Raw genomic sequence first — 21,555 nt, forward strand, 5'->3', positions numbered from 1 at the left:
AATTGTTGTTGTATGATCACGGATACATATGAAATTAGAGCAGTTTAAGGGATAACCTTAGTTTCCTTTCGTCTTTTTATTGAAGGGAGGGGGTTTGATGCAAATGCGCAAATAATCATGGAATTGATCTGATATTCATAAAGAAACCACAATCAAAGTCCCGAATCCCATTTTTTTTTTCTTTAAAATGCATCGTCATTTTGACGCTTAATATTTAACGTCTTTGACATGACCTTTAAAGGTTTAATCGAAATCACAAGAGTTATCTCCCCCATTCTGTTGTACGTCTATCCTGTTTAAAGCCTGTCACTCTCAAATTTTCATGACAGTAGCTGGACACCACTAGCTGGAGTGGACAAAGGTTGTAGGGGATTCCCATTTCTATTTCAGCTTTTCACAAGATGTGTCTTCCTTCAAGCTTATCTCGGGTGATAATTGTCCATTAGTTTAATACATTCAAGTTAAAGTTAAAACCCTGAGCACGTATACATGTGGATGCACGCAAATAATAATAATAATGGAGGCAAACTTAATGCTTTAACATCTGAATGTTTTAATAATACGTATTTTTTACATTACGTTAATACCTTCCGGTTCATTTTTATACCCATAAGGAAGTACAAAAAAGAGGTTTTTATTGATGGCTAACTCTCTCACTGCTTTGCAGCTTTATATATTGTATTGTAAACTTCCTCATTTAATTCTTTTCCACTAATAAAGGGCTTACGTTTGCATTTCGAAATTCAAAACAAGCCTTGTGTAGATTATGGAATCTTAATAAGAGGAAGTTTAATAATGTATTTGAAGGTAAGATACGTTTAGATTATTGGAATAAATTTATTAATCTGGTCTTAATCGACATTTTTGATCAACTTCTTCGTCCTTTCATCTCTGAAAGTAGAGATTATGTAAGTTGCAATAAATACAATACAAACTGCTTTACTTTATTTTTATGAGGAGGAAAAACAAAGCTTAAATCCGTATTAGTGAAATAACTAAGGGATATATTCTTTCAAAACACCTCCCAAGTCCGTAACTGCGGTTTCAAAGGGGGGGGGGGGGAACTTTCCAAAAAAAAAAATCTCACATCTGACAAGCAAAGAAAAAGAAAAAAAAAATAATTGTCCAAATTTTGGAATTTGTCAGTGCTCGACCTTACAGCTACAAAACATTTGTGTGTGTGTGTGTGTGGGGGGGGGGGGGGGGGGGATTAGCATCTAAAGGAAAATTTAGCATAACAAAATATACTCTGAAAAAGTGGGGTGGGGAGGCAAACGCTCTAACCACTGCGCCAACTGGGCCACTATATGTCTTTAATTGGCAAGATTTCCTGAAGGTAAGCATCTCAACTAAGATGTAAAGCAAATCTTTTAGTGTAAATATAATCATACGGCGATCTTACTTGGTAACTTGGTTATTTTTACAGCATAACAAAACCACGGGTCCTCTAGTGCTCATACTGCTGGTTGTCTTCTTTGTTATGGAATCCAATGAAGAGAGTGCCAATGTTGGAGTTGTTATCAGGCTCACACAGAACGGCCTTACGTACGGTATGCATGGTTGCCTCAGTTTTGTTTTAGATATTCTGAGCAGTAAGTAGAATGATTTTCAAGTCAATACAATGTTGGATCATATTTATTCATTTTCTGAGGAATAATAACCATTATTAAGAAATTGATCCCCTTAGAAACTGACAAAAGATACAACAAACTACTGCAAGCTCATTTCTTCTTCTTCTTATTATTATTATAATATTATTATTATTATAATTTTCAGCCATGAATACAATTTTGGAATCTATTAAGAAAGTGAAGCTTTCAACATTCAGCATACCTACAGCAAACGTGACGACAAGCCATGTCAATTATTCGATTCAAAAGTAGAATTTACTTTTCTTTTTTTCTGAACAAAGTATTTTATTTTAATTATGTTATTAGAAATAAAACTTAAAAATGACAATTTTCAGTGTTCTCTCGAGCTCCTTCTCTTCCTTTTTTTTTATTTTGAAAAACATATAAATGTGTAAATGTGTATATAAACGTAACTTTTAAAATAATTTGAAATTAACTTAAATTTCGGTATATTAATTCCTGCATGATTTTCCCTAAATATGCGCTTTTGTTTTTATTTTACATTTTTTACAAAGTCAGAATGTTCGTTGCTCAATTAGAAATATTCTATTTTTTGCAGCTTAACGTATACAGATTATGCGAATTTGAACGCATCTATTCTCATTAATAAAACAACTGGATTGAGTGTAACTATCGATACTCTTTCGGTAAATGCAAGTGGAAAAGTGGAGTGTCGAGATAAAGACGAAAGGTACTGCCCCATTTCAATCGAAAATCTCAGACATGTTCACAGAAGCTTTAGGCGATTTTATAAACATCTGTAGTAGGAATTATAATTTTAAAAAAAAAAATCTGATTTGCTTGTGCATCCTTAATATATTTGTCTATGTACTTTTTAAATCCTTCTAAACTTATCCACATTCATAGTTAAACTTTTTTTTTTAATTATACGGATCCTTTTATTATTATTTTTTTTAGTTTAAGTTTTTAAGAAAAGTTCGTGTCATGTACACATTTTCAGAAATTGTTGACCGTCATGGCTGCGGTAATTTAACTTCGCACGACATGTTTTCATTAGTAGGTTTCATTGATACCGACTATTAAACCTCGGTGTTTTCATATTTTGGAAGGAAAAAAAAAAAGATGTGTGCAAATTAATCTCAGGAAATGTAATGTTGATATTATATGCAGAATTATGTACATTGAACACTGTACATATCAAATTCATCCACTGCATTTTTTCCCAGTGCATATACACATTAATTGTATGTTTTCTTTAAAAAATTCATTCATTAATGCCTATGGAATCACCATATCGAGATTTTCTTAAAAAAAAAAAAAAAAAAAAAAAGAAGAAGACAATACCTGTTTTCTAAAATGTGCACGAAACCTATCTATAGGCCTAGGGTATTTACTGAAAAAAGGTAATCGAAAAAGTGTAAATCGGACAACCATTTACATAAATACAAAGTCGAAAAGAAAATGCATTAAACTAATTATTAAACAGTCAGCAAATATTATTTTATGAAAAATCACATTCATACTTACATTTTTTGAAAAAAATAAATGCAATTTTACTTATTTTCCACAGAAAAGTTCAGCATTGTGGGATAGAAATAACGATTACTGGATCGGGACATTTCCTACTGAATATAGGTAAAAGACTGTTAGATTACAATTCTGTTTGGTACATAGTACGGAACATCCTATTACATGTACACAGAAGCCATCTTGAAAAGGAGTCTCCCTTTATAACTTTATTATGCCTTATTATAAAACCTGGCCTGGCCCCTTTGGCCTGTACTGCCTCAAAGTTATTCAAGCTTCTATTTTTGCCTCTAAAATGGTGCCAAACCAAATTTTGGCCTTGCTTTAAAATTTGCCTCGCCTCACATTTCTGCTCTGTAAAGTATTTGATCTCAGTTTTGGTTTTAAATAAAAATATTTTCCGAAGCAGGTTTGATGTGATTGTAATTGATATCGTACATTTAACTTTTTCAGACAACAAAGACATGAGAGCAGATAGGTTCTGTAGTAATAACCTAAGAACTTAAACGAATTTTGATTTTCAGCCCACCTTAGTCACTCAGGTGATCTATTAATATTGCTATCTGTATTCGTCCGTCGTCGTGCTTCGTCCGCCGTGCGTGGTGTGTTAACATTTGAATATTTTCAGCCAATTTAAGCATATGGCATCTATGTGTGAAGGGGAACAAAATCTATGAATACCATGGTCCCTACTCCCCTGGGGCCTGAGGGGTGGGGCTAAAACCACCAAAATTAATGCAATCTGTAAAAGAAATCTTCTTCTTTTCTCCTGGACATCAAGCATTCAAACTGTATGCATGAATGTAATAAGCATTGAGCCCTCTACCAAAATTGTGAAATTCATGGTCCCAGGGTCAGGGGTTCTGGTGCTAAGGATGGGCTATATAGATCATGTATTGAAAGTGCATTATTTATTTGAAAAATCTTCTTCTGTACTCCTGGGTATCATTGAAACAAATTGAATACATAGATATGATACGCAAGGGTGACAATACCAAAATTGTGAATTTCATGGCCCCAGGGTCAGGGGTTCTGGTGCCAGGATGGGGCTATATAGATCATATAGTGAAAGTGCATTATTTATTTGAAAAATCTTCTTCTCTACTACTGGGCATTATTCAAACAAATTAATAGTTATGATAAGCAAGGATGCCTCTTCCAAAATTGAGAATTTCATGGCCCCTGGATCAGGGGTTTTGATGTTAGGGCGGGGCTCTATTCATTATATAGTGAAAATGCATTAATGCTTTAAAAATATTCTTCTCTGTTCCTGGGTATTATTAAAACAAACTAAGAACATTGTTATAATACGCAAGGATGCTATTCCAAAATTGTGAATTTCATGGCCCCAGGGTCAAGGGTTCTGGTGAAAAGGGGGGGGGGGTAGGGGGCTCTTTTGTTTATATAGTGAAAAATTTATTTGAAAAAAAAAAAAAATTCTGCTTCTGTCTAAAAAGAAAAGAAGCTAAGTATATACATGTAGTTATGATGAGAAAGAGTGCTTCTTCCTAAGTAGTGAATTGCATGACCCCTGGGTGCTGGTGTAAGCTAAGGGTGGGGCTGTTGATAATATAGTGAAAATGCATTAATTCTTTTAAATAATCCTGTTTGCTCCCAAGTGTTAAGCAGATAAACAAAGTGATTACTTATGATGAGCGAACTTTTGGTGCCAGAGTGAGAGGTTCTGGTGTTTCTCACTGGGGAGGGGGGGGGGGGGGAGGGGGGCTCTGTTGATAATACAGTGAATCTGTAGTAAAATGCATCATTTCTTTTAAAATCTTCTCTGCACCTGGGCATTTCAGAGGCAATAAGAGTAAAAGTTTTGATAAGGAATTGTTACCAGATTTTTGAACGTCTGGACCATTTGGTTAAGTGTTTTGGTCCTGGCCAGGGCTCTATTAATTTGTATTCTACTAAGAGGAATCCCTTTTGTCATTTTTTTTTTGTTTGATAATTAATCACTGTAAAAATGTACTTGAAAGGTTAATAGAATAAGAGAGTCATGCAGAATTTTTTTGTATAATAAAAAAAAGTACTTTCATAGTTTTAATGATCAGGTAGACTTGTAAGTAATAGATAAATAAAAATGAGACAAAATTAGCTTGTCTTATTAAATGTTCATCAAAGACCAAGGGAGGCCCATGTAAGAGATTTCAAGAAGGAATTAAAATACAGAAGCAATGATAGTTTGTTAATTTACTGTATGGTGAGAGTGATAAATGAGGAACAGATTAGAACCTAATTTATGAACTGTTAATGAATACTAGACTAATTATTTTGTTGAACCTGATCACCCTATTTTTTTGCTTTTGGGCAACAAAGCTTCACCTTTCAGTTCATTTTATACTCTATGGATCCTCTAAATTGTTGTATTATACTCAGATGACCGGTAAGGCACTTTGGCCTCTTGTTTCCTCACTAATTGTTAATGGGTTTGTACTTTATTTAATATTTAAAAAAAAATGATTTTCTATGGAGGTGGACTTTTTATGTACTCAAACAAATGAAAATCATCAAGCAAAAATTTCCAATACTCATATGCAACTAATTGACCAAATGCTGTAGGGTTCTAAACAAGTTATTTTAAAGAAGCCGAATTTGTTGCAAGACCATTTTTGAGGCAATGACAAAATTTGGTTGGAGCCAGATTAGAGGCCATAATAGAAGCCAAGTTAAGACAAGGTTGGCCATGCCATTTTTATAGTATGATTTTCAATACATCTGAAGTGTTAAAATAATGTATAACTTTCCTAGACACAAGATTTCTTTATCAAATGTGCCAGATGGAGGAGTAAATATCTCCTGTTGACCGAATATAACATATTTCCTTCTAAGTAAGTTTTGCTGTATCTAAAAGTTAGCCGTAATCGAATCAAGTGTGTAATAATTATTTAACAGTTGAGAATTTTTATCCCTTTAACATGCACTGTATCTAACGAGATTAAAAAAATCTTAAAGTTATTTTTAATAGGTTTGCTTCTATTATATTTGAAGTAAGATTTTTGCACTAAATATAACCCTTTTGTTATGGATAAAATGCAAAGGAAGTACTGAAAAAGGTACCTTTAATGTGTCAATGAAACAAGGCAAGGACAGTTGCACCATTCCTACACCAAATATCAGTATAGAATATACAGACTGCGAAAAACCTGAGAATTCCATATGTGTAGCAAATTCGTCGGAGCTCGAAGAAAAATTTAAAAAAGAACGACTTACTCAAACAAAGGTAAAACTGTTCTTATAATTAATAAATAAGTGCATTCTGGAATTATAGTTTTTTTTTCTTTCTGTTTAACATTGCATTGCAAGTGTCCAAGCAAATATGACGTCATGTTGATACAATTTAAAGTCATATACATGTAAATAAACTGTACGTCCAAGAAAGCTGAAAAAAATTACTCTAAAATTACTAAGTGGTCCCAAAAAAAAAAAACATATATACAAACAAAAATCCGTTTTTATACTTCAAAGGTCCAAAAAGGAATTTCAGTAAAGATATTAAAATTCTTTCAGCAGTGGTTTTTAAATGATTATGTAATCGTAGTGCCAAATGCAAGAACAATGCTCAGATTATGTGAATTTTGTTTCATAGAATTTTTTGACACGTTGTTTTTTTTTTTTTTCCAGCTGTGTTTGTTATTATCTTTCTACTTCTTAACGAGAGGCAATACGGAAATGGATAAAATTAATTGTACGTATTTCCGCTTTGAAGTAACATTTATGTACAGTATAGTGGTCAAGTTATAAATTTATAAGTTTCCGTGTGGTAATATATTGTACATTATGTATGAACGGAAACCCTGTTAAGGGGCCGACTGGGGTTGTCATTGTGCCATACTTTGTGCAACATAGTAAAATCAAGCTACACATTTCGAGAAACTATTTTGATATAATTTATCAAATTAAACAACATTAAGAAATAATATGTTAAAAAATCTAATTATAATTTTAAACCTGATTTTAACGACTTTTGTATTGATAAGTAGATGGACGTAACAATACTTGAGTTTTTAACGTTATGATCAAATAAAGTTCTCGGAGAGGGGGTAATGAAAAATGTTATAAAAGAAAAAGTAAAAAATACTTCCCCTTGAAGTTTCTAAATTATTTTCTGATTTTTTTTTTTTTTTTTTGTTTTTTTTTGTTTTTTGTTTTTTTTTTTTTTTTTGTTTTTTGTTTTGTTTAAATCATTAGCACATGTATCTGTATTTTGTAATACTCCATAAAACAGGGAAAAACTTTCTTTTTTTTTACTTTTTGAGATGCCCCCTCCTCTAGAAACCAGACAATGGTTTTGTGATTTTTTACAAATAATGTATAATATAGAATAACTCATCATATAGTATGATTTGAGCAACGAGTCAATTGTAGTATAAGTAATATTTGCATTAATTCAAATTTACAACATGACGATGATTTGAAAGATCTAAATCGTATAGGTTAGCTTTTAGCTGGTATAATTTCTATCAACCATTAAAAAACAAAGATTTGTATTCTTTTTGTAATTATAGTGACTCCAAGGATAATGAAAGTCCCATTCATCGCCAACCTCCTCATGCAGCATCAACCAAAATATGAATCCACATATCTGAATACATATCATAAGGTTATATTACAATTTTTTTAATATTCCACGAAAACCTTTTCATATTAGTTTGAAAAGATAACACCATAAGGTGTACTGGACATAAGTGTTAAACAAAGAATGAAACTTTGCAATTCAGTTAACTGATAGGTGAACGATTACTGAAAGCTGAGTGGCAGAGCTCTGCCATTCAGTCACCTTTCCAGACCTTTCAGTGACCATTCAGTTGACTGAATGACAGACCTTTATTATGCGAAAGATGAAATTATACTCAGTTTTTGTTTTTATTTTATTTTTTCTTCCATCTGAAAATGTCGAGTTGGTAGGTTGTTTTAAGGTCAGACAATACGTTCCTCAATAACATAATTTTTCACAAGAATTTGTCATCGAAGTATTGCCACTTTCAAATTCCCTCACAAAAATGAGGTATCTTAGCAGGCATTTGTGCTAGATACCAGTGGATGGTGTGTCATGTATAATCCTAGGCCAAGTTTTTTCTATGTTTAGCGTCCGCGTGCGCCTTGGATTTTGGCACCCCATATCAGAAAAAACAAACAAAATCAGGAGTCCTAAAATTGATTATTTTTGTAAAAAATTTTGGAAATTTGTTAAGTTCCTTAAATATTTCTCACTAGGACGTCATATGATGTATATTTTAAGCATTTAATACCTTGATTTTAACAAACAGAAGATATTTCTATGAGAAAAATAGATTCATGAAATCAAATACTTTGAATGATGTCATTTTTATTACTGTAAAGTCTGTGTTTTATTTTTTGGCTTGTGTGTTTTTTGCGAATAGGTAGGTAAGTTTTTGAAAGATGGGTGGACGCTAAACAGAGAAAAAACTTGGAATGGCCCTATTTGAACTTACTTGAATTGCCTCCTTACGTCGCGGGTTCGAATCCCACTGTGGGACGTGGAACCGGTCCTTCAGATGAGACCGTATAAACCGATGTCTCGTGTCGCAGTAAGTGCTGGCCAAAAAAGGTCCCTCACTGCTCAATAGTCCTGAGTGCAGAGTGAAGGTCAAAATTTGCAGCTCTCCACTGGCTAATGGTGGCGTCTCAATATAAGTGAAAAATTCTCGAGAGGAACATAAACAATACACAAACAAACAAACAAACTTGAATTTCCAATACAAAAATTTACATTTAATTTCCAAAACATTTTGAAAAAAGTTAGAAATGTTAATATCATGAATATAATTTCATATTTAACAAGGAGAAACAAACAAATATTTGAAAGAGTCCTCAAAACTTAATGTAATTGTTTCGCCCTTATAAAAAAAATCCCGAAATAGTTATTCCACAGTGGAAATAGAATTCCTAGGACTAATTTATATAACCTGTATGTAGTTAATAAATAACTAAATGTTTTCAACTCTCTTTCCATACTAACATAAATTGTCAAGTGTATGCATGTAATTTACATTCATGTCTATTGGTTTGTAAATTTATTAATCATAAGTAATTGTCAAGAAATACTTATTGATACAAGAGTATTAATAGAAAGAATAAAGTATGTTTAACACAGTTTTTCTCTACATAAATTTGTTATGCTCCAAAATTTATGAACCCCCTACGCCTTTTCTTAGAAGCATCAAAGTCCAGGATAAAACGGAACTAGCCTAATGATATTCAAATGATTCAATTTATTTTATGTTATTTTTCTATTTGAATCATTATGCATTTTATGAATGAACAGTTATTCAAAGATTGCATATGGCATGGTTTAAATCAGAACTCCTTTCTAATACATTGCTGTATAAAATCAGAACTTTTTTTAAATACTTCATGACAAAATCAAAACTCTTTTTATTACATTCTAGGGTGAAATATTATGGTTTCCGACTATGAAGAGTTTATATAAAAATGGTTCAGCTAATTATACTCTGCATAATGATTCATCAAAAATGGTGTACATATGGATTTCTAAAGACGTGGTTCAATCTTTGTTTGAAGGTGTTCAAACACATGGAATGTTTCGCTATAAAATTACCCCTGAGAAGGTAAGCGTTTCAGCCAAAATAATGAATGTAAATTGGTTTGTGACCAATACTTGCTCGGATATCTTTCTGATATTTTCTTTTTAATTTTTGGAAAAAAAACTTGTAATTTTCTACTTTTTTCAGGACATATTAACTCTGAAAGTGTTAAAATTTAATTTAATTTTCGTAGCTTAAAAACAGAAGTTCTGTCAAATTTTTGTTGACATCTATCGGTTATGTTTATTATGTGTTATATCCCGCTATTCAAAATATTTTAGACACTTATTATAATAGTAGATTATATTAACAATCATCAATATGTTTTGATTAACAATTCTTTTTGAAAGTTAATAGTTTTATCATAGAATAACAGAAAAAGGCAAAAGTGGTAAGAAGATCAATATCTGTAGGTCTTGTAGCCAAGATGGTGAGAAGATATTGATAGTCAGGGCAAACCTCTTTTGTAAGAGGGGAATCACATATGAGGTCATTACAATTAGTTAGTGAGAGTGTCACTTCATTAATACTGAAATAATCAACCCTTACGAAATTTCTGTCTCCTATCTTCGTCTAGGATACAGCATTGGGCTAAGTTTTATCTTTTTATTAAATAATCAGCTTAGTTTTTAAATAAGAATTTTGACCCGGGTTGAACCGGCGCTGTGTCCAACTGGAGACTTAAACATTCAAAATGCAACTTGTGACTGTTCCTTCGCTAACCACCTGGAACTACACGTGAAATTCATGGGTCTTTCGGATGAGACCTTAAAAGTTGAGGACTCGTGTCACGCTAGGCATTAGCACTATAAAAAATCCTCCTACGGAATCACTGCTCAAGCCATGAGTGCCGAGTAAATGTCTAAATTTGAATCGCTTCACTTGAATAGGGTGACCTTTCTATATGACTGAAAAAATTTCGAATGGGACGTAAAAAAGCCTTACAAACATTTACCCATATAAATAAAATAGATTTAATTTTTTAGATAGGTTTCACAAGTTGTCAGACGGACAGTTCGCAGGTAGATAAAAGGCCCCTGGCTCTTTTTTTTTTTTTTAAACTTAGATCAAAATCTTTATATTGCACAGAAATAGTGTACAAATCAAGCAGTACAAAATTGAAATAGTTTTCAATATTATTTTACAAAAATTGAAAAAAAAAATATTTCACAGGTGAATATACATTTGACTTAAGTCTAAGTTTCATCATCCCGGAGCGCGGATAGGTAAACGGCAGACAAACAAAATCACAAACGTAATTCTCCTTCCAAATTTGGCAAGTTCACAGTTGAAAATATGTGGGTCTCATCTATTCAAACTATGGGATGAGAAAAAAAGTTACCAAATATTTGAATTCACAGAAGGTATTAGGGCTATGTATCAATTGACTATTAGAAAATCCATTTCTATTACCCTTTAAGAGTTTTAAACGTTAATATTTACATACACCAAAGGTACAGGGATGTAGATTTACATATCAGTAAGTTTAAAAGGATTGGTGAATCAAAAAGACAATAAGATATCTTTCAACTTTTAAAAATAAACTTTTCATTTATACAATTTGTTTTGCTTTCTTAGCTTTTTCCTGGAAATCCGGGATTGAATACTTCGTGTACCGAGGGTGTTTGTGTCGGACGTCTAGTACCAGAGGTTTGTGTAAACTTGTTTAACAAAGATAATTTGCTATCTTGATAAAAAAAAAAACTTAACTAATTGAAGTACTTTTTGATAAATATTATTCTTTTTATTACATAATGGAAATAATGATTTTAGACGATTGCATTAGTGGGTACTCGTTTTTGAAATTACCTTGTTTGTCTTAAAATCGATAAGTACCTAGTTTTTATTTTCGAATAAAGGCTTAATGTCAATCTGTTCTTAACTGCATTTAAAAAACTAAAATTTTCACATTATTTTTTTATCAATAATAAAAGTAATAGATTCAAATGGAAAAAGATTTTGAGGCACGAAGCGAGGCCTACTTTTTCTAAACTAAATTTTATATCTCATAATGATATGAAGAAAATTTGACACAGTAAATGAAAAGCACTTAACTTATTATCACTACGCAAGTGAGTTAAGGCTAAGTATAGACGTTTCTATTAAAATGAACTAATTAAAACGCATATGGACTATACTTATTATACAGTAAAGGTTAAAACTTATTTTCTTATGCAAACTTGGTACCCGCGACAAGTGATAGCCAGTACACATTATGACGTCATATTATGACGTCATTGCTCTCTACTACACAAAGTTATAAAGAACATCAAGAAAAAAGCTTCGGCGCAAGGGCATACCCTATTCATTTTTACAGAAACAGGGTCTAATTAGAAGCAGAATATTCCAATGATTTGTGATATTGCTGCACAAATGTCGACAGATCAATTGTTTAGTTACTATTTGTAAAGTTTTGAGTTGAAAGGGGGTAAAAATTCACAGTCCAGCGTAAGTTTCCTCAAATTTTTATCAAACGAGAAAGTGCATATGATTTGTGCAGCACTTTTATTAATCTTTAGAATATTCTTCGCAGAATTATACATTATTTACTTAAAATTGAATAGAGTATGCCCTTGCGCCAAAGCCGTTAGCTGGTGTATTTTATGACTTTGAGTACTAAAGAACAATGACGTCATAATATGACGTCATAATGTGCATTAGCTATAACATGCCTTGGGAACTAAGTATGTATTAGAAAATGAATTCAAGCTTTCTCTATATAATAAATATACCTCTTTTGCATTTTTATTAGCTCATTTGCATAGAAACGCCTATACCTAGCCTTAAATCACTTGCGTACATAAAATTTAAAAAGCTCCGTATAAAAATAACATTTCGTGTCACACATCTTAAATTCATTTCAAAATCATAATGAAGCAATTCTTTTTTAGTCAGAATATCACGTTGTTTATCTATTGTTTTGTTAAAATAATTGACCAATAACAAGGGTTATCTTTTTTTTATCATTTGTTAAAGAAAAATACTCATATTTTATCCCTCAAAAATACTCTGTATACATGTAGTACATTATGAGTTATTCTACTCTTTAAGTTTTTATACAGAAATAAAGATATTTTTATAACAAGAACATAAACTGGTTGCAAACGATTAGGATAGAAAACCAGAAATAACTAGCAAAATGTGTTAGCAAAAGAAAATACAAATATATATTAGATTTTTTTTAAAAAATTACTGCCAGAGTGTGTGATTGTCATGTAGGAATATTATAGTGAATCAGCTAATGGCTTTAAATAAATAATTTAAAAAAAAATGAAATTATTCTTCGGATATTCTTGGACGTAATCTTTGGAAGTAATCTTTCGTATCAGAGGGACATTAACCTTAAGCACTTTGTGTTTGTAATGAAAATACTCAAAATTTATTTCTCAAAGCTTGAAGAGAAATTCCCAAATCAATATATGGACTTGGACATCTACAGTTTGGAGACGCCAAACGTCACATTTGAGAAGAATTTGGCGGTCTTGAAGTTCTCTACAGTCATGTTTGTATACATTCGGCATCCAATATGTACAAATTCTACATTGATTGCCAAATTGGATGGAGTAAGTTACATGCATGAAGGATTTCAAAAATAAATATGAATAGTAATATTAAATCCCCCCCCCCCCCCAAAAAAAAAAAAATCAAACAGACAAACAATCAAACAGAAACAGAGAAACAAACAAACTTTGAATACTTCTTTTCAAAACTCCCATCAACATTATTTAAAATGATGTACATTAATAGTCTGAGAAAATTACTTAATGAACAAAGTAATTGACGTGTAACACCCTGATCCATACCTAGGAAATTATGTATATTAAGATAACGAATTTATTTTGCAGAGTGTTGATATACGAATCAAAGTCTTTATGAACAAAAAGCTTTTTCACGGAAACATCGTTGCGTTTGAGTAAGTTTTTGATAAATAGATACTATCCAATTGATGAGTATTTATGTAATGAAGTAACAAAAATTTCATGACTTAGTTATTAGACTCCCTTTAATATCTGTTTTTGAATTCATGTTATTTAGATTCTCAGGTATCATTGTCGGGTTATGACCACCAAAATATAACTAAAATACTGCCGATGCGGCATTAATCAATAAATAATCATTTAAGGTCCAGTCATATTCTTGTATCTTTGAAATTCTTCTGACGGAAAAAATAGCAGCATTCAATTTCACACCATACAAATGGTCCACAAAATGAAAGGATGCCTAGCATACAACTAATTTCTACAATGTAAACTCAGCTATGTTAAGACTTCCCGAAGCTTTAAAAGGCGATCAAAACGTAATATTGCATTGAGAGGCCGGGTTTGTTTTTTGTTTTTTTATTTGTAAGTTATGTACTTAAGTGCAACCAATTTATTTAAAGAGTTTCATGGGCTATATATTCTACATTTTTGTCATGCTATCACATGACAATGTTGATCACATGACGGTCACATTTATTTTGTTCAAATACAGCGCAGCCGATTAGTACAATTATTATTAACATTTTCTTATATAAATGAACTCTTCGTTTTCTTGCGTACCCAAAATATACTTGGGAAAAGCCATGGTACTACTTGGATACCAAATATTTCAGGAGAAGTTCAACTTTCCGACAAATTTGAGGGTATTTTCCACACAATATCGTTACGTGTATCAAAACAAAACCATAATGCATTTTCCCAACAAGATTCAGTTAGAGAACAACTTTTTCTTACAGATTTCCACAAGAGATTTCAGATTAATCTTCATTAATCTCCTGCGCCAGACTCATATACACACATATTAAATTCTACCTCTAACAACGGTTATTAAACAGAGTACATTTCAAAAAGTATATTTTCACTAGCATCTTGAACACGCTGAATTTCAATAAAAGGTACGTAAGCGATGCATTTTTAAAATATTTGGACATATAAGATATAGAAACACTATTACGAAACCTGAACTTTGCAATGGCGTTCCAACATTTAAGACGCACTTTGAAGCAGGATGTAAAATTAATGATAATCTCCCCGTCAAAGCAGCTCGAGTTGACAGTGACTTGACGTCATTTTCCATTATGACGTCATATTTTGGTAGCTCACAGAAGTGTAGGCACAGGGTGCACAGTGATAATTTATGGAAAGCCTTTACCTTCCTGCGAAGATGGTGAAGACACCAAGTTCGATAAAACGGTTGACAAGTCAAAGGGGAATTTGCCATTATACAATTCATGATAGGTTCGAGTACAACATGCACTTTGTTGGACCCAAGAACCAAACAGTTTGGTACGTGGGTTCAGCAAAACATGTTTTGTGCGAATACACAGTTAATAGATCTTTTATCATACCGTTCTATATCTATTTTGAAATGACGTGCGCTGCCGTCCATGTATGCAATCGCTCGGCAGGGGATGCTGACTCCTCCATGGCACCTGATCCCATCTCTGATGTTTTAGACGTCCGTGTTTGCTCTGTTCCTGATTTGTATTGTTTAATGGTCTTCTGAGCTTGATTACCCTCCGTTATTTCCTCCGTTATTTCATGATGTAAATTTTGTTTACCCGCACTGTGAATTTAACTCACCCAATATTCAGTAACTGTCGAACACCAACGAATACAAATAAGACATAACTGATTTCGCCTACAGTTTGACGTGAAGTACGTGTACGTCTTAGCGGTCCAAATTCTCATTAACAGGACCAATATCTCATCGACAGGTCCTATATATCTGACTAAGCTGTCCAACATCGATTTCGTTTTGACCGCTCAGGAAAAACATTGGAATTGTTAAACTTATTTTTAAGTATGGGTTTATATAGCAAACAATTTTAATGGTATAACAGTATAAATTATATTTTTTGGCAGCACTATTTACCGGATTGCATAATCTTTTTGTTGAATATGAAAAACATATAGCAAATCTTACAATTAACCTTATATGCAAGAGTTAAGACCTTAACAAAACTTGAAATTTGCACCGAACTTGTAGGTAACTTTGACTAGCTACAGTACCAACCAGACCCAACCTGACACAAAGCAGTTCCAGAGCAGTCCCGGGGACTGCTTTCTGGGACTGCTAAAGCAGTCCCACAGCGGTCCCAGAGCAGTCCCAGAAAGCAGTCTCAGCGGTCCCAAAAAGCAGTCCCAGTGGGCGGGGTTAATTAAGTTAATGGGCAGAGCTTACTCAGAAATGAGATTACCAATATACAATGTAACTATAAAGGCAGTGGAAATATATGATGCATTTCTTTCTGAGCAGTAACAACAAATATTTACAATTCTTATGTGACAGTCATTTCTGAACTGTTAAGAAAATCACAGTACGTGTATAGAAACAAATAAAAAATATTGGAGGACGAAGACGTTCACACCTACTACTAATATGATTACTTAAACAAAGTTATGTGGTATATTAATTTTACACCAAAATAAATCAATTTCTTTATTTTCTGTGATTGATATTGGTTTCCATATTTATTTATTTTTTATAGAAAATTAAACTTGTTTTTTTTTTCTCTATCAGAATTAGTTTAAATAGATTTTATAATTATAGAGCAAGGCCGATTCCCATACTATACTCTGAATGCATTTTTCTTACTGGAAAGTACTTGGGCTTTTGAAAAATTCTTTAAAAAATTTTGCCCAGTATTAAATTTCAGTCATGATTATTTTCACTGACTTACCAATTTGATTATCGTTAGATTCTCTATGTAACAGAAAACAATTATAACACAAAGTTTTAAATGTTTTATTAGATAAGTGTACATCTGAGTGTACATCTGTAAATCACGTGAATGGGACCCTCAGATAATGTTTAAAATTAATTGATCCCGAAATAAATCTATACACATTTACTGAAACAAAGATTTTTTGCAGTTCATAGATTGAAAATAGTGTCATTGTTGACCAGCGTGTTCAGTGATGTGTAACACTGATACCATTCATTGACTTTCTGCTAATCATGCCCAAAGGCGATTGAAACCTCAAGTGTTGACACCACACAATTCCCGATATTTTCAAATGTTTATTTTTTTAAATAAATGTACCTTTTTAGTAACTTGTTTATAAATGAGAAACTAATTCATAAATAAATCCCCAATACTTTACAATTTTCACATTGTTTATATGACGGAAGAATGGTAGAATAATTTTATTTCATGGTCATTTAATAAAATTGATTATTAGGTTTTATTGAGGGCGGTAAAAATAGCATGGAATGTGCTTTTTAGCATGGTTTAAGCTTTTTCAATTAAAAAAAAATCCAATTCAGTACGTCCCTCTGAATATCTCACTGTAACATAGATAATTTTGTTTCAAACACCTGTATTAAAGTTTAATTACATGTATATCTTTCTCTACTTTTTAACATTTTGTAAGAAATCCATGTTTGTTTGTTTGTTTGTTTTTTTCTTTGTTTTTTTTTTTTTTTTTTTTTGTTTTTTGTTTTTTGTTTTTTATCTTAAACACCTCTCTGCTGAAAGTAAACAAAACAACAACAGGGAGACTGTAAATTCAGAATACACAAGGGGCGGAGCTATCATGTCACTCAGAACCTTTTTCACGCATGGGTGAACAAAGCAGTCATAGAAAGCAGTCCCGGGGACAGCTGGGACTGCTGGGCCTCCTTTTTAGAGCAGTCCCAGAGCAGTCCCATAGCGGTCCAAGAGCAGTCCCACAGCGGTCCCAAAGCAGTCCCGGAGTCTGCTTTCTAGGACTGCTTAGGTGTCAGGTTGGGTCTGGTTGGTATTGTAGAACCTCCTGCGTAAAGTTTAACATACAAAAACAAATTCAAACACGAATATCTTTATATTATCTTTAATTTAATATATTAATTTCTTTTATGTTTAATAACTATAAATTTGTGTTTTAACAGGCCATATCTTAAACATGTGGAGTCAACTGTCCATGGCTTTGATGTAGGTATAAAGTTAAGAATAACTGATGATAAAATATTTCACTACATGTGATATTGTTCTGAAGTACAGATGAAACAAACTTATATCAAAACGCTTGAAGATATACATTTAAGTCATGTATATAAGGTAAAATGAATAAGTATAACCGCATTGATTTTATTTTTTTAATTCAAATTTTAAAGATTAATAAGGATGGTTACAGAAAGGAAGAATATTGAACATCAAAGAATGTTTTCAATTTCTTGTTATTTTATAAATTTATTATTTGCATCATGTACATCCAAAGTAGGTCCAAAGATATATACCAAGCCAGGTATCCATTTTCTTGTTTGTATCATCTGTCCTTAATATTGCATATTTTATTTATTAATTTATTTTTGACTTTGTCATTTTATATATAATATTAGATAAAAATATGATAGAAGGGTGATAAAAAACAGAATTTGAACAGAAACCCCTTATTAATTTCGACATTTTGTACATTTAAACAAAGATCTCATTAACATTTGTTTTTAACACACACACACACAAACTTCTGATTTCCACAACTGACTCCATTCTGACCGTTTTTTTTTTTCTATAAAAGCACGCTTTTGTATAGAAAAATATCTATATGTGCATCATTTTTATACTCGAAAATATTTTCTATATACTTTTTGATAGTGACACTCATGTAGATATACCGATACGGAAAATAAATTAAAGACTTCTTTCTTTTCTTTTTTACTTAACGTTTTGTGGTTTTAAAGAAATAGATTATATAATGAAATATAAATATGAAATGCATACATGTAATAATTAACACTACTTTTTCAAAATAATTCTGTTTCACAACTGTACAGATATACAGCTTCTACGATTAAACTATTCCAATCTGTGAAGAAATATTTGTTATTTTAATATACATTGTACTAACAAAAATAAAAAGAATTATTTCTTCAAGAATAATAATTATCGTTTAATCTTAGAAGCTGCATATCGGTATGTTGTAAAAGTGTATAAGCTTTTCAAAAATATAGTGATACGTATAGTATCGTGGCGAAAAATCGCTGTAGATATCAATATAGAAGGTATATCGTCCCAACTCCAGTAAAAGATCTTCTTTCCATGCTCAAATCTTGCTTTGTTACTATATCTAGCTAATGCAGACAGTGTGTACCAAACTGAATATGAAATATTGATTTAATTAAATCGTACTTATCGTTTGTTTAATTCTCATTCAAATACTTTAGATTCAAATGGTGAACTTCATATTAATTAGTGCAGTGGTGACAACAGTAGAACCAGTGCTTAACGGTATAATTAGAGTTTTTCTAACTTTCGAAATAAAGTTAAAACCTATTACTGTGTTTGTATAATGAACTTCAACTTAAGGAGGCTTTTGAAAATGTGCAATTTGAATATTTAAGAGCTCGGAAGAGAAGGGATACCCTTACCACTTCCAGATACGATATTGTTGCATAATTCCACTGTTGACTTAATTGAGGTAAGTTAATATCACCCAAATATTATTCATGCATGGGAGACACATTATAGCTCAAGTAGAATAATAGATAATTATATCTAAAAGTTTTCCGTTCATGGAAGGAAGACTGTTTCCAAGAAATTTCAAGATGAACATGCTACATATATAATAAAAAAGAAAATTTCGTAACAACCACAAATTTCGTACTACATCATCCTATTTCTAGGATATGTAATGCTACATAATTTAGACACAGGTATTATTTATGGTTTTGTGAATATACAGGGATGGATAAAATAATTTTGTTCTCTCTGATAGTTCATTGCATATCAATTGTGTTCTGACTCTCGCCTCAAAGCATCAGGATAACATAAAATTTCCTTTTTTGTTCTTCCATTCGTCAGATTGTGAAAGAATTTGAAAGTTTGTGTTCTTATGGCATGCCAAAAGTTGCTCATTCTATCTTTTCTATTTGTAGTGCATGATTGTCCATTTGATTGTATATTTTACAATTTGTATTGTATATATCGTTTCAGTTGTATTTAAAATTTGCCCACCTGTATTGTTTAATTTCCATTTTATTGTATAATTTTCCACTTGTATTCTGCAATTGCATATATTTAGTTATATATATTGTAAAAAATACCATTCCTATATATGCAGGTAACACTTTTTACTTTCTGTAATGTTTCTTTTTTTCGTATGATTTTCATTTGTGTTTGATGGCAATCTTACAATCAAGTGCATATGAAATCCATAATTAAACTATTCAAAACAAATAAAGAATATACATGTGAAATAAATGTTGAAAATATTAGAAAAAATAGAACAAAGCACAATGTCAAACATTTTGTGCAATAGTTTTATAATTTTCTGTAATATTTCATTTTAATGACCATACCTGGAATGAAAGGGCTTTGGAATTTAACTAATCAGTTTTAAATGCTATCCAACCATACTTCTTAAAATATATATCTCATAAAATCTATTGGAACTGCACATAGCTGCCGAATCATGCATGAGTCATAATCAGAAGAATTATATCTTTAAGGCTGAGGAGATCACGCACCTGATATTGTATTCAACACGTAAACCGTTGCTTAGGTTTAAAACTGTCCTGTTACTTCACACATATTAAGTGCTTTGAAATATTAGCTATATACCTCATTTATGATAATCACAATGAATTAAAAAAGAAAATAATTAATAAATAAACTGGAAATAGTAAATAAATAGATAATATTTTTCTACGCATTGTTTTCTAAATCATTCATTATCAGGTCTTAAAGAAGTACATATGGTTAATTTATTAACTTTCCTTATTATTATAAAAGCAATCTTTTTTTCATTATCGTGCTTTAAGTTTAAAATGATTTGCAAGTTGAGCTAAAAGTATAGTCCGACTAAAATCAGTGAAGTTCAAAAAAAAAAAAAAAAAAAAAAAAAAAAAAATGAAGTTTATGAAAAGCCATCCCTTTGTTTCATTATTTTGCTCTTGTTTATTTTCTATTTTGTTACTCTGTTCATTCAGATGGTTGACGTGAATCGCTGGGATATTTTTTGCCATTCATATGGCAGTAACATACATTTCTTCTAGCTGTGGAGGATGAATATTTATTGAAAATTTCTTATTTTTTTATACCCGTAATATATTAATAATCCTTGAGTATTACTTATTTTCCTCTGACACCTTTATGTTTCAGAACGCTATTGTCATAGGAAGTGACGGCAGTTACAATAGTACAGTGTATTAGATCATTCCACGGACAGATTGAAGTATACAGTGGAGCCTCGTTAATCCGGACACTCTGGTCCCGAACGAAATCGTCCAGATAAATGAATCGTCTGGATAAATGAATAGCTTCTCAAAAAATTCCTCTAAAAGCATGTATATGTACAAATATTTATATGAAATGCAAAGGCAAAGCAAAAAAATAGATACATTTTTAAAATTTTATTTTTATAATTTTAAAAGGAAAAAGAAATTTAAAAAAAATATGCAAAAATTATGCAATTTAGTACACCTTCAACAATGAAATTCTGTGATTTATTTATTGAATAAAAAATTAAATTCGATTCTTTCCTGAGGTAAACACACACTAATTATAGACGCTCTTGTTTGGAGGTCACAGGAGGCAGCCATCAAACGGATTGCATGGCCAATGTTTCTCAACAATTATCACTAGTGCAAGATATGTGTGACATAATCGTTTGCTGCAAAATTACCTTCCGGATGAACGAGTCATTTTTAAATCTTTTCAATAGGTCTTTAAATGATGAAATGAAGAAAAGATTCTTTTTTTTTTTGTCAGAGACAAAACTACAAATTTTGTATTGCGTTTGATCTTACTGACATTTAAGCTTTCGGTAAAATTAGCATAATAATTAATTTAATGAAACCCTAATCAAAACTTGATCTCAACCCGTCCTAATGCAAAGTACGTTATTTCTCAAAATAACACGGGTTTAGTATTTATCATACGCATGACAGTTGACATGGTA

General features: G+C 31.6%; 2 protein-coding genes across 2 annotated transcripts; both read left to right on the forward strand.

The window, feature by feature from the left end:
* The first annotated feature begins 739 nt into the window (after nt 1-739).
* Nucleotides 740-3,625, forward strand: LOC133203999 (uncharacterized). The gene is made up of 6 exons (XM_061339787.1): nt 740-807; nt 1,427-1,550; nt 1,777-1,879; nt 2,191-2,322; nt 3,163-3,227; nt 3,573-3,625. The coding sequence occupies exons 1-6, from the start codon at nt 796-798 to the stop codon at nt 3,623-3,625; spliced, it is 489 nt and encodes a 162-aa protein (XP_061195771.1). The 5' UTR covers nt 740-795.
* Nucleotides 3,626-6,136: 2,511 nt separating this feature from the next.
* On the forward strand, nt 6,137-21,050 carry LOC133204017 (uncharacterized protein T19C3.5-like). Its single transcript, XM_061339803.1, has 11 exons — nt 6,137-6,345; nt 6,747-6,810; nt 7,631-7,725; nt 9,536-9,715; nt 11,270-11,341; nt 13,084-13,254; nt 13,537-13,604; nt 17,546-17,588; nt 18,821-18,884; nt 18,998-19,074; nt 20,757-21,050. Exons 1-11 carry the CDS (start codon nt 6,196-6,198, stop codon nt 20,805-20,807), a joined length of 1,035 nt encoding a protein of 344 aa, XP_061195787.1. The 5' UTR covers nt 6,137-6,195; the 3' UTR covers nt 20,808-21,050.
* Nucleotides 21,051-21,555: the final 505 nt, after the last annotated feature.

Source organism: Saccostrea echinata, unplaced genomic scaffold (assembly GCF_033153115.1).
Source record: "Saccostrea echinata isolate AGI-Se365-2 ecotype Australia unplaced genomic scaffold, CSIRO_AGI_Sech_v1 ptg000052l, whole genome shotgun sequence".
NCBI classification, from domain to species: Eukaryota; Metazoa; Mollusca; class Bivalvia; order Ostreida; family Ostreidae; genus Saccostrea; species Saccostrea echinata.

Coding starts and splice junctions, on each gene's coding strand:
- LOC133203999 (XM_061339787.1), top strand. Junction 1,551..1,776: donor ACAGAACGGCCTTACGTACG/GTATGCATGGTT, acceptor TATAATTTTCAG/CCATGAATACAATTTTGGAA. Junction 1,880..2,190: donor GTCAATTATTCGATTCAAAA/GTAGAATTTACT, acceptor TATTTTTTGCAG/CTTAACGTATACAGATTATG.
- LOC133204017 (XM_061339803.1), top strand. CDS start 6,196: ATGAAACAAGGCAAGGACAGTTGCACCATTCCTACACCAAATATCAGT. Junction 11,342..13,083: donor TCGGACGTCTAGTACCAGAG/GTTTGTGTAAAC, acceptor TATTTCTCAAAG/CTTGAAGAGAAATTCCCAAA. Junction 18,885..18,997: donor AGTAGAACCAGTGCTTAACG/GTATAATTAGAG, acceptor TGAATATTTAAG/AGCTCGGAAGAGAAGGGATA.